Source organism: Aythya ferina, assembly GCF_964211825.1.
Source record: "Aythya ferina genome assembly, chromosome: 1".
NCBI lineage: Eukaryota > Metazoa > Chordata > Aves > Anseriformes > Anatidae > Aythya > Aythya ferina.
The window spans coordinates 118,515,163-118,527,793 of record NC_140296.1 but is presented as its reverse complement, the minus strand read 5'-3'; the positions used below and the strand labels follow the sequence as shown (position 1 = coordinate 118,527,793).

Sequence of the window (12,631 nt, the reverse complement as noted above, 5' to 3'; positions counted from 1 at the left end):
GAGGTCAAGATGCTTTTTTTTTTTTTTTTTTTTTTTTCCCCCCCCCAGAGGAATGCAGATGATGCAATCTTCTTGCCCTTTAAAGGCTACATTTCAGCTTAACAATATTTTTCTTTTATGTGACTAGGAAAATGTTTCTGTTAGCATTTCACCATATAAACAAAATTATGCAAACCAGTGTCTAACCTTTAAATTAAGAGGCCCTTGTACACAATATGAATAGGGAAATGGTTTGAGTGACTAAGGGATTTCCTTTAGGTGTTGGAGATCAGTTACCATGTGATTTTTGCATCCATGTAGATTTCCTGAGTAGATTTCCAACATCTAAATGTAATCTCATAGTCACCTGAACCACTCCTATGACTGTTGTTATATCCCAGGTCTTAATCTTTTTGCCTTTCTTAAATACTGTGCTGGAGATTGCAAACTGGACCTCCAGACATCTCAGTCCATCATATTTCATGTATAGCGTACCTGATGTCATTTAAGGACATCTGAATTCACTTCTTTTCACGTTGACTTATCAATGTGAAGAAAAGATAAGCATTTTTTTAACATGAAAAAGGAAACTAGGAAAAAGGGACTGGTAAAATATCTGGGAATAACAGTTTGCTTAAAATAAGTACTTCACTTCTGTGGTCTGTGGTAAGTACAGGTCAGTTTAAGTATCTTTCAATGCAATCCAGCCTTGTTACGTATTCTTTACCTCCATTTCATAACTCAGGTTTCCTGTGAAGTTGTTTTCTGTTTGCATTGGTGTTACACCCAATGCACACATGCAGGTGTTATGTAGTCTCTAGAATAAACCATTTTCTTTTGTGCTTACCAATGCGATCTGTGGTACTGTGGACGTAGACCTGTTATCATAACTGGAGACTCTCCAGCACTGGTGGGAGAGGGTGCTGAGGGGAGGAGATGATTCAGAAATGGCACATTTACACCAAACTTCCTGTTTGAGTTGGCCTTTAACTTTCAGGGCCTGACAGAGCATAAAAGCTGATCTTTCAAGTGTGTTTGTCTGTTTCTGACTGTACAATGACATGTACACTTCATCATAAGTATTTATCTGCTTGTTGACTTTGATATCTATTTCAATAGTTCACATACCAGTGTTAGATGCTTTATTGGTTATTTGAAGGCAGCTGATAACATTTTTTCAGTACATGTTATTAAGATTACTGGAATCTTAAAGCTTTATCACGCTTCAAATTCCGGTCTGCTTTTCTGTTTATGTAGTACTAGTCACTGTTAAAAAGCAATGAACAAGATCTGGTCTGCATCTCTCAGTAAGAGGGAGTGAGTGGATTTGACTCGAGAGCAGCTACTGAGTTTCTATAGCTGTGTGAACCTCAGTTGCCCAGCTCTAAATTCACATTTAATTTTACCTCCTTGCCATATCACAGCTGCAAAGGGGAGAAACTGAAGAACTGCTCAGAGTCAAAGACATTATTTCAATAGCTAGGGGTGGACATGGTGAGTTCCAGTTGTCACTTCAATTCCAATCATCACTTCAGCCAAAAATGGAAAGATATTTAGTCTAAGGAATCACTTAAAATTCAGCTACAAGGGACAGAACTAGCAGTGTAGCCTCAAGTAACTTCTTGGCTGCTTATCATGATCAGAATAATAGAAATCACTTGTTTAGTATTTGTGTTATGGTGATGAGGTTTGTATCTCACAGTTACCCAGCTGTGGTCCAGATGATTGAAACTCAGTGATTTAGAGGCGTGCTGTAAATGACAGGAAAGTGTGATGTGCTTTCTCACTTTTCCTTTGTTCTGCCTTCATCACTTCCTGATGATGTTTTTTGTCTCTTTTTTTTTTTTTTTCCTTCCTGTTTCCTTCTCTACTGCTGTTTCTCCACGGCCCAGGGTCTTGCTTTGAGCTCTGTGGTACAGTTGCAAGTAAAAAGGTGTAATTCAGAAGAAGGGTAACTTCGATTCCCTTCCTCCCACTGTATGCATTGCAAAAGTTCACCTGCAATCATTGCATGTTCATCTGTATGCTTTCTCAGGACGTCTTAAAGCTAGATTGAAAAAAATACTTGGAAATGTATGGGCTGGAGTAATCTAGGAATAGAGGGAATGGTTTTGTAGTGGTAGAGGGAATGGGCATACTGAGGACAAGATGGTGCAGCAGGTTTTGCCCCTCTGATTTTGGAGGTACCAAGTCACATGGAATTGTGGCATTAGTTAGAAATCTTTTTCTTTTTGTGAACACCTGGCATCTCCTAAGCTTTTTAGGAAACACTAGAGAAAGGTGTGCCAGCTTTTTCCATGTCACTCAACCTTCAGAGATGTGTTTAGCTGTTCTAGATTTCGTTGAATGTGTATATTGATTTAGAGATACTTAACAGGCTGGTCAAAGATATATATATGTATGTATGTGTGCATATATATATGTATATATATGAAATGTATAGTGTGTGTATATAGACATTTTTAAATAAAGGCAACTCCCTCTGCAGATGTGGTTTTAGAGCAGCAGGTGAAAAGCTGCCATCTCAACATTTCTTTGGAAACATGGTTATTTTAATAGTTGGCATTTATTTTCATTTAAGCTTTTCTATAAGCTTCAGGTTTTCAGCACTGGTTTTGGTCACAGTTTCTTTTCCCCTAGCTCATACACAGTGCAGCATTAACTGTGTTAACAATTTTGTAGGAACTTCATACAATGAGATGCCAGTGTTCATTGTTGTTGTTCATTGATGTTGAGTAATATCCTTCTCAACTGAAAAAATGAGTTGGACTGTCTGTGGAGTAAGATGTTAATTAGTCTGCATCAAGTGCTACAGGGGGCATTTAATAGTGGTTAAAGTATTCTTTATGACTTCGTATTGTGGTCCCTTGCAGTAAGAAATGGTACAGAGCCTTTTTCTTGTTTGAAGAACGGTGTGGGTTTACATATAGCATGCAAGGCCACAAACCTTCTGTAAAGAGGCAATGCTTCCTGAGAAAAATGAGACCAAGCCTGTCTAGCCTCCTTTCTGAAACCAAAGCACACATTCTGTTAGCATTGGAATGTGCAGCAGAGAGCAAAAGATATGAATAGATGAGCTGGGACAACTCCTTGGAGAATTTTTACTATGAGAATTTCATTTCATAAGTTTAGCTTCTGTGTTTACATAATGTTTTTTCATACGCTTTTTAGCTGTGAATGTATGCTAAATTCAAAAGGATGGATTACTTCGGATGTATCATAAGATCTAATTTTTTTCCTCAGTGTTTTATATACCTGGTGATGCTGTCTGATTTGAATTTAGTCATATGAAAACACAGCTTTTTTATCATCTTTCTTCTTAGGTCATGACAATGTGCACTTTAGCACATGCTTACATAAGTTTGACAGCTCTTCCTAAGTAGATGGAGAAAATTCAACAGCATTATATTTGTGTAAAGACCCATTGTGTGCTATTTTTACAATTCAGAGGTTTGTAAACTAGATTGTGAACCTAAATCTTGCCATTGTCACTTTCCTTAGAGGTCTCAAGTTATGAGGTTGTACAATTTGGCAGGAGCATCTTAATTTGAGTTAGAGCAAATCTGGGAAAGCCATCCTAGTTGGTAGACTAGGAAAAATCTGAAGTGTTTTGGAAGATGGTTTACTGAATGTCAGACACATCACTAACGAGCTATACATGTTTTAAACAACAAGCTGCTAGAAAACCAACATTTAGTTACTGTTTTGCACAGGAGCAGCCACTTCCTGGCTTTTGTGTTCCTAAAAAAAAAAAAAAAAAAAAAAAAAAAAAGTAGCCAAATTTTGAAAAATTTAGTGTGCAAAACAGAATCTGTACTCCTGTGAGGACGAGGAGTGTCAATGATACAGTACATTGGTTGTTAATAAATCAGCTAAATGCTCATGAGGCAGCTATGTTAATTACAATATTGAAACAAGGGGTGTAATGCATATTAAAGCTCTGTTTGTTCTGCAGCGTTTCCTGTCGACGGTGTGTTGTGGTCGGTAACGGAGGAGTACTTCGAAATAAGACGTTAGGGGAAAAAATTGACTCATATGATGTGATAATAAGGTAAATGGTATTTATTTTTCATTTTCTTTGCATATGGAGAGTCACAAACTTTTGTTGTAAGTCAGTAGCTTTATAATTCAGTTATTATACAAATGAGAATGCATTAAAGCTCCCATTATTCTGTTACATCAGAATAGTAGTAGTAGATAAATACAAAAAACATCAGAATAGTAGTAGTAAAAAGGTAGTGTTTTATTAGATAGATGCGAGGGAGGAAGGAACACTGTGTGTATTCTGTTTCATGGATGGATACATGCGTGCAAGATGCTGCCATCTGAGATGGGTCTGGGTATGTGACAGTCCAGAGTCCTGTATTTGCCCATTGCTGTGAGCCAGCATCCTGGGCAGCCCTGCCTCTGACCTTCCACACCATGCCTGTTTTCCTTTGTGCTAGTGCATGCATTGCTTGGAGTGGATTAAAAGTAACACTTAGCCTGTGAAGTCCGTCTCAAGGCACGTGTCATCTGGAGCATGATTTTGGTGTCTGTCTCTTTTCCTCAAACATGTTAGCTTGTACTAGAAGCATACAAGAGGGTGCTGGGGTCTGGAGGAGGGGTATTTGGATAAGGGAAACTGAAAAAGTGCTCAGAGGGGAACAGGTGTGTGGGGATGTTCTAACGCCAAGCAAGCTGAAATGGACTATTTAGCTAATTATAACAGTATTTTCTGCATAATAATAAAACAGTTTCTTCTCTACAGAAACTGAGATAGTAACCAGTAACATGGCCTTTCTGCCAGTAGGTGTCTTGTCAGATGGTATGCCTGAACCCTCTTTCATTAAAACCTTTACCATTTCAGTTTCTGCTTCAATGTTGTCTCAATCTCATTGTTACTTTGCTGTCAGTGATACAAGGAAGCTCCGTGAAATCTTTTTAACTTATTTCAAGTATTTGGATTTAATCCTTCAATTTAAAAGCTCCTTGTAGATCTATTTACTCTCCTTAAAATGGGAATTTTTATAGATGTCTGGGTCACACATTTAAAAATGGTCAGTTCTAAAAACAAAATTGCTTCAGAAATGCAGTATACATTTTTTTACTATGAATGAAGAAAGAGGTGATTTTTGCATATTGTATTTAATAACCAGTTGTGATAAAAACTTTGAAATGTTCTTTTGTGTACCCGCCTAAAACATTTGCTCCCAACCAGCATACCTCCTATTGCGAGCAGTTCAGTTGCATTAGCAGAGCAAAGTATGCCTGAGTACTCCAAAGAATATGCAACACAGCCATCAAGCAAAAACTGCAAGATGGAGAGTTAAACACAGCTCCTGTGGCACCTCAGAGCAGAAGAGACCTTACCCAGAAGAAATCACCTGCCTGCTGCTTACTAATATGTTGTAACACAAAGCAGTGGCAGCTGTACAGGAACTATTAAAACAAAAAGCGCTATAAATATGTATCAGCATCATTATATGCAGTCATAATCCCTGTTGCCATATGCTGTAGACAGTGGAGAGTATTAAAACACTCTTGAATTGTCTTTTGTGGGAATCAGGTCATCTAGTAATGTGAATGGAGCAGCTGGTAATTCTTCAAGCAAGATATTCTCTTAGGTTTTCTCCAGTTGCTGTGATTGATTTAAAATTGGAAAGTTTCTGCTCAAGTGACACATTATAAGTAATCGTGCAGTTGTACTCTAAACCACCTTGGCCATGTTCCCATATGCACTTGATCCCTCTAGGTTAGCAGGTGATGCAGGAGGCACCTGATAATTGCTCATCAACTGTGTAACGTGATAAGTGAACACTGGGCCCCTAACCCCTTGCATGCCTGGATGTGCTGCTTGCCTTGCAGACTTCTGTGTGTGCCAACCACACACAGTAAAGACAGATGTGTGGGGCAGTCATTGCAATCTCTGTGTCTCTGTCCTCTGCAGAATGAATAATGGCCCTGTTATAGGGTATGAAGAGGATGTTGGGAGAAGGACAACTTTCCGCCTTTCGTACCCAGAATCCATCTTCTCAGATCCGATCCACTATGACCCCAATACAACTGTTGTTATCATCGTCTTCAAACCACGTGACTTAAAGTGGCTTTGGGAGATACTAGGCGGTCAGAAAATTGTGAGTTTAAATATTTACGCACTTCTGCACTCAGCTTGCCACACATTTCTCCTACGAGACTTACCTGTTTTGCTTTTAACCTTAGCCCTCCTGGTTGGGAAGAATGCTGGATCTCCCATTATGTCTGTTCAGTTTCCCTTTCCCTTGTATGCCTCTATTCTTTCTCACTCCTACATTCAATTTGGCTGTTCGCCCCAAAGCAGTTGTCTTCTCAGAAATATATTTATCTTGTTCTAGCACTGTTTCATACTCTGACACACGTGCGCCAGCCATTTCCCAGGTTATTTTATCCTGCACACTTGGTGAAATTACAAAATAGTTTTTTAGGGGACCTCTCTTTGGAGGTCTGAAGTCTAAAACCCCTGCTCAAAGAAAATGGGTCCAAGTTCAAAGCTATACCAGTTTCTCAGGGCCTTGTCCAGGTAAATTTCAATTATTTCCAGGGATATTTCTACAACCTCTGTTTCAGTGCTGCACTACTTTCACAGGAAAGAACTTCTTCTCATCCTTTCACTGCACACCCCAGGATCTTAGTCTGATTCTGTCTTTTTTTTTTTTCTTTTAATCCCCTATCAGTTATTTAAAGATAGGCCGAAAAAAACCCACACGCTTCTCAAACCCTTCTTGCACAACATGTGCCCAGGCCCCCTACCCATTTTAGTGACCTTCTATTGAATTTGCCTCAGTTCGATGCTTTCTCTCGTGCTGGGGCTGGAAGGAACCCAAAATAGTGTTTGTGAGACCACAGGCAGGCTTAGTTCAAAGTACTTGAGAGAGATCATTTTTGTCTACCTGCTCCATATGTTCTTGTTAAATTAGCCAAGTGAATAATAAGCATTTGTAGCCCCCAGGGCACAGTGCTGGTGCATGTTGTCCATCAGGGACTTTTCTGCAAAGATGCTTGCCAGCCAACCAGCCATAACCTCTGCTGTAGCCCTAACCTCTGTGTCCTGTTGCAGGAGCACAATTTGGCACATACTATTACTGAATTCTGTCTAGGAGGTTCAACGTTCCTTTTCTTCTTCCTCAAAGTGCTGCTTTTGGATTTTGCTCTGGCTAGAATTAGAGTTGCTACCAAAACAAATTCAACTGTGTCTGGCAGTTAAAAACATGTAGTTATTTGCCTGTTACAGAGTGCTAAAGGCTTTTGGAAGAAACCAGCTCTGAACATGATATACAAATCTAATCAGATCAGGATTCTTGATCCCAGCATCACTAGAAAAACAGCTTATGATTGGCTTCATTTCCCAACAAGGTTTCCCAAAAAAGAGGTAAGCTTTCTTCTTTTTTAGCTTTTAGTTACATGCCACCAAAGAAATAATCATTTCTTCATTATAGTGGGACTGTGTTAGAACATCTTTCAGGTTCTCATTGCGTAAGCTTGGGCTTAGGTGATGTTTGAAAAAAAAAAAAGAGAAAATAGACACTTCCTGAACTCCAGTCTTGTTAGCCAAAAATCTCTATTTATGGGTTTCATAATTAGTATTAACTATTTCTGTCTACAAGTGTTGTCTCATTTCCTCTTACAAATTGGGAAAAGCAGATAGGCATTGGAACACAACGGATCTGAAGAGCATCTAGAAATATTAAGGAGTTTTGAAGTACTAAACGTAGGGCTTTTTTTCTTAACAAGCAAGCAAACAAAGCAGTAATTTTAGCACTGCTGCAATTTCACTCTACTGGGGGTGGGTAAGAAGTGGGGAGCACGCAGGATATTCCAGACCTGCTCTAATGACGTGTATCTAACAGCATTCTTGAACTTACTGATTTGATGCCAAGCTAAGTAATGAGTTAACCAACATTTTGGATATAAAAAACAAAACAAAATACAACAACAACATTTCAACTGTCAGCTTCTGGCTGAAGAATGTTTTATTGATGAAAGGTAAGGCTTCAAGTAGGAGACCTGACATGGTCACTCCTGACTGCACAAGGGCTGTTTAACAGAAATGCTTGTACAAATGCGGTTCTTTTGGGTCACAGTCATTGCATGGAGCTGCTTCATCATGATCAGCCAACTGACACACAAGGAAACTTCTGACAAGCTGCTACTGTGGAGTATCTACCACAACTGTTTTTCAGTTTAATCTTTCTAATGTTTGAGGGAGTTGTTTTGTGGTTTGTTGCTTGTTTTCTTATGTGTGTTTTTTTGTTGTTGTTGATTATTATATTTTTTCTAAAAAATAGTGGTCTATTAGTGTCTTTGTCTCCCTTATGAACTCTCAAACTGAAATTCCCAGTTCGGCTGCATGCTTGCCAGGGCTCCGTGGCATTTCAGCTCTTCAGCTGAGAAGAGGACAGCACAGAAGTTGGGAGCTTATTGATCTCTGAAAGGGCCACAGAGTATCCATGGCTTTCATGGTTCCAGAAATCTCTTCTGTCTCTTCCTGTGCTGCTCCTCGCTTAGTGGAAGTGAAATTGAAGCTGGTGCTGTCAGTGAGCCAAGCAGATGTGTGTGGTGTCCTGGAGCTGATATGCAGGTGCAGGCTGCTCAGTCCCTTTGAGTAATGTGTATGTTCTTCATTCCTCTCCTGCTTGCTGGGTGCCCTTGATTGGAGCTGGAGCAGAGCATGTCTGTGGTAGGATGTAGGTACCCCTTTCAGCCTCTTCTGCATCCCTTGCTTCATTCCCAGGTTTTTACAGCCTCACATCCCAGACAGCAGCGACAGCTGAGCTTAGGTGTACTTGTCCTCACTTCTCCCATCACGCAGAGGTGGGCTGTGGCTTGGAGCCTGCACATCTGCAGTCACTCTGGCACAGCTGATGCAAAGCAGCTCAGTTAAGTCGGGATTCGTCTTGGGTGGTCTGTTGCATGACCCAGTCTGGAGCTCTCTGTATTTAGAGCACATCCCTGGGGGGAAGGGAGGAACTGGTGCTGCCTATGCTGTCCTATGCTTCAGCCCCCTCTGCCTGAAAAGATGCCAAAGACAGCTGTTACTGTCGCTGCCTTTACCATTAAGCCAACATTATATTCCCTGTGTGTGCATTTGTGCTTAGTCCTGCAAGCATTTCAGTTTCTCTGCCAGCAATATGATGGTATTAACAGAGCTGGGAAGAACAACTGTAAAATGAAATGTGCTTCCCCAGCAGCAGTAAAGTCAGAAAGTGTTAGAGTCATTGCAGCACCATGCCTGTTCCCACTAAACATGACTGGCTGAACAAAATTCATTGTGGGCCAAGATCTGTGGACATTGCGAGGGCAAGCCAGGATCTGCACACTTCAGTGACAGCAGTTCTGCTTGGCAGAATCCACAGAAAATCAGTTTGCTTGATAAGAACTTCCTTTGAGGCTTGGTTGGACAAAAGAGCATGCTTAAAGCATGAAAATGTATTTTATAAGTAGGTCTGTTATTATAATTACTATGTTCCTTTGAAGTGAACTGTGTATTTATGATAGGCAAGGGTAAATAGAGCTAGCTCACAACCTGTGATATTCCTGAGATTTCCAAATAAGACTAATTCTGACAGGTACCATGCCTGTCATAATTTTGGGGGACTATTTAATATGGACGTTGTAACAGGTGCACCACTAAGTTTATGGTATTAGGCCCCCAGGGTGGAAAGCTGTTTTGCTAATTGGCAGGAACCCTGGGCAGTGGTATGCTTTGTAAGTCAGTGTCATTTTTGGAGTACCCCAGAAGTTGTATAAAGGTGCAAGAAAAAAAAATGACGTAAAAGATAATTCAATTGTGTGATTTTAATTAGGAGAGTTAATTAAAGAGTTGTTAGTAAGTTTTCCCTGACAATTTGTTCCTTTAGCATATAATACAAAGATGTGTTTTTGTGTCATTTAGTTCTGCCTTCTTCCTGTGCAGAATTATCCACTGCTGCTTTGCCTGCTTTGTTTTCAGAGGCAAATGATTTGAGCCTTGAGTAAGAATTCAAAAAAGAAGGTGATTTTGTGCTCACTTTAGGGTACGACTGCAGCTACTGGAAGTGTTCAGTTCATTTGGTCTCTGATAAAACTGTTATTTTAGCCAAGACTGGCATGTCTGCCTGAAAGTTTTACCCATTTATAGGGAATTTTTTCTTTAAGCTTCGTCGGTTGGTATGATGAAAGAAATTACCTCTGTGTACAAACCTTGCCTCAGTTACTTCCTTAGATCATTTTAGCTGCTGCTAAAAGAGCCATGACTGTTACCATAAAATTTACATGATGCTTCCAAAGAGTTCTCTGGTCTTGTAAGAAATGCAAATCTTCAGTTCAATGCTCTTAAGTTTGCACGATTAAAACCTGTTTATTGCCTGCTCTTGGTATTTTAAGTTGCATTTACTTCTGAGCTTTCTTATTGTAGGGAGACATAAGCAATTTTATATAGTGTCCTTTCTTCTAATGAAAATAGTGGGAGAAGATCTAAAGCTGCCTTTTCATGAATTTCCCTGCTGAAAAAGTTCAAATATAACCAAGTTAATACAGCTATAGTGCATGTTTTCAGTTTGGTGATAAAAAGATTTGAGACATGTCATACTCTGTTCACTGGGATCTTAGTCATCTAGAAACTTTCAGAACACATCTGATAACCCTGTCACATTTGATAGAGGAGAAACTGTCTCCAATGTATAGAAGTCTGACTGGTTTTGTGAAAGTAGGTTGCTGAGTGGTGGGGTGACAGGACCTTACTGGTGCCTCTGCTGAGGGACGAGCTACAGTACAGGCTCAGCTCTTGCTAGAAAAGCAGAAGATCTCAGGGAAGGCTGACACAGTAGGTATCCTGGCCATGGAAAAGCTGCAGGCAGCACCTTACTCCCTTATGAGACAGGAGGGGATCCAACCCCAAAACAAAATGTCTGTAGAAGAGCTAGGCTCCCTGTTTTTTTTTTCTGCCTTTTTTCTTAGCTTTGCTGTTCATGTCAAGCTGCCAGTTAATTTTGCATGCATGTTGTTTGTGTTCTCTTTTAGAAACCCAAGCACCCAACAACGGGGCTAATTGCCATTACACTAGCATTTCACATTTGTCATGAAGTTCACCTGGCAGGCTTCAAGTACGACTTCACTGACAGAAACAGTTCTTTGCACTACTATGGCAACGATACAATGTCTCAGATGATGCAGGTAAGGTGCACTTGTTCATGCTGAGGGGCATACTTTGAGAAACGCTGCTGGTAAGTGAGGAAGGCAATGCAGCGAGATAAAAACTTGGATTGCAGTTTAGAAAGGCCTCCCATCTTCTACTGGTTCAGCTGCTCATGGGTTAATGTTGTTTAAACTCACATCTCTTGCTTTTGTTTCTGAAAAATGTGGGTAACATTTGTCCCTTGAGCTACACCTTATTCTGTAACATCATCATTTGTGTACTCTGTTTTGCTTTAATGGTGTTCTTCCTAGGCTACGCAACTCTTGTTTGTAGAGGCACATTGTCAGAACATGAATAGGCACTGTTCTTGTTTCAGTTCTTTGGTGGCTACTTGAAAAACTAGTCTTAGTTGCCAAATTTCTTTAACAAGAAAGAAGTAAAGGAGTTAAAATCTATAAACTTGCAGCTGGGGAAAGAGCTGAATTTCAGAATTGAAAAGTAGAAAAGTAGCTCTTACAGAGGGATAGGAAGAGAAGGAAGTGCTTCCAGGAGGTGGAAGCCACAACTCACCAGGGAAGGAAGCAACAGGATGCTGGCAGACATCAGGAGTGCCTTCTCCTCCTGCAGAGAAGTGTTTTTCTACAGCCATGCCTCTATTTTCTGTAATGTCTCTGCTCTTGCCTTCAGCTCTGTACTCTGAGCATCTTAGTCTTGGCCCTTTACATCAATGTGAACAGTTTTCTCATCCATATGCACACCTAGTATGGTGTGTTGGTTCCAACCAGGGCTTATTTTCTTTCCTCCTGCTTTTCTTGAAAATGTAGTATGGGGCAATGTCCATACGAGCCTCTCAAGTCTCTCTGATGAATCCTATGTGCCCTCTGCTCTGAGATAATTTTCCTCTGACACTGAACTCATGGTCATTTTCAGGTTCTTCTCTGCAGGTGCTTTGCTTTTTTTTCTTCTTTTTTGCCAATATACTCAAGACTTGGGTAAGGTTGATCACTAGTTGAATAGACATCTATAACTTTCCTAAAATCTGAGAACTTGAAACAGAAGCATTTACACTGAATTCATCTTAATTTTTTTTTTGATTCTGTGTCCAGTAAGCTTACCTGAAGCACGAGGTTCTTTGAATTCCCTGTAGTCCCCAGTGGATGTTTTGGATTTCCTTGTTCTGTCCTCCACTAACCTCAGTGGTCTCTTGATTATCTGGGGCCCTGCATGAGAGCACAGAAAATGGGTTGGTTTGGGCTTGTTAGAGCTGACTGGCAGGACACATTCAAGCTACAAATGTCTTGTGTGCTCTTTGAGAACCTGGGTTGAGCTTTGAGAATTACTCATTTTCTGACTGCTTGTGTTGTAAATGTCATTGTACTGCTGTTGCCTGTAAGTCCAGGGAGGAGCTGGGAGAGTTGGTAAAGGAAGGGCTTCTGTCCTATGGGTTTGGTTTGTGTCCTAATAGAAAGTCTAGTCTAGTTTTGAGCAATGGGTTCACTCACCTGTTTTCCTGGGAGACTG

The 12,631-nt window shown here is 40.2% G+C and overlaps 1 protein-coding gene across 27 annotated transcripts in view; it reads left to right on the top strand.

Moving 5' to 3' along the window:
• Nucleotides 1–12,631, top strand: part of ST3GAL6 (ST3 beta-galactoside alpha-2,3-sialyltransferase 6) — a 108,689-nt gene that overhangs the window by 95,059 nt on the left and 999 nt on the right. For 24 of the 27 annotated variants that reach the window (XM_084522516.1, XM_084522520.1, XM_084522518.1 and 21 more), the window contains 4 exons: nt 3,935–4,030; nt 5,909–6,095; nt 7,229–7,366; nt 10,996–11,148. In XM_084522516.1, the coding sequence (XP_084378642.1) occupies nt 3,935–4,030; nt 5,909–6,095; nt 7,229–7,366; nt 10,996–11,148 (574 nt within the window). Of the gene's footprint in view, nt 1–3,934; nt 4,031–5,908; nt 6,096–7,228; nt 7,367–8,282; nt 8,682–10,995; nt 11,149–12,631 lie in introns of those variants that run through there. The other 3 variants (XM_084522535.1, XM_084522534.1, XM_084522537.1) reach the window with 3 other exon arrangements.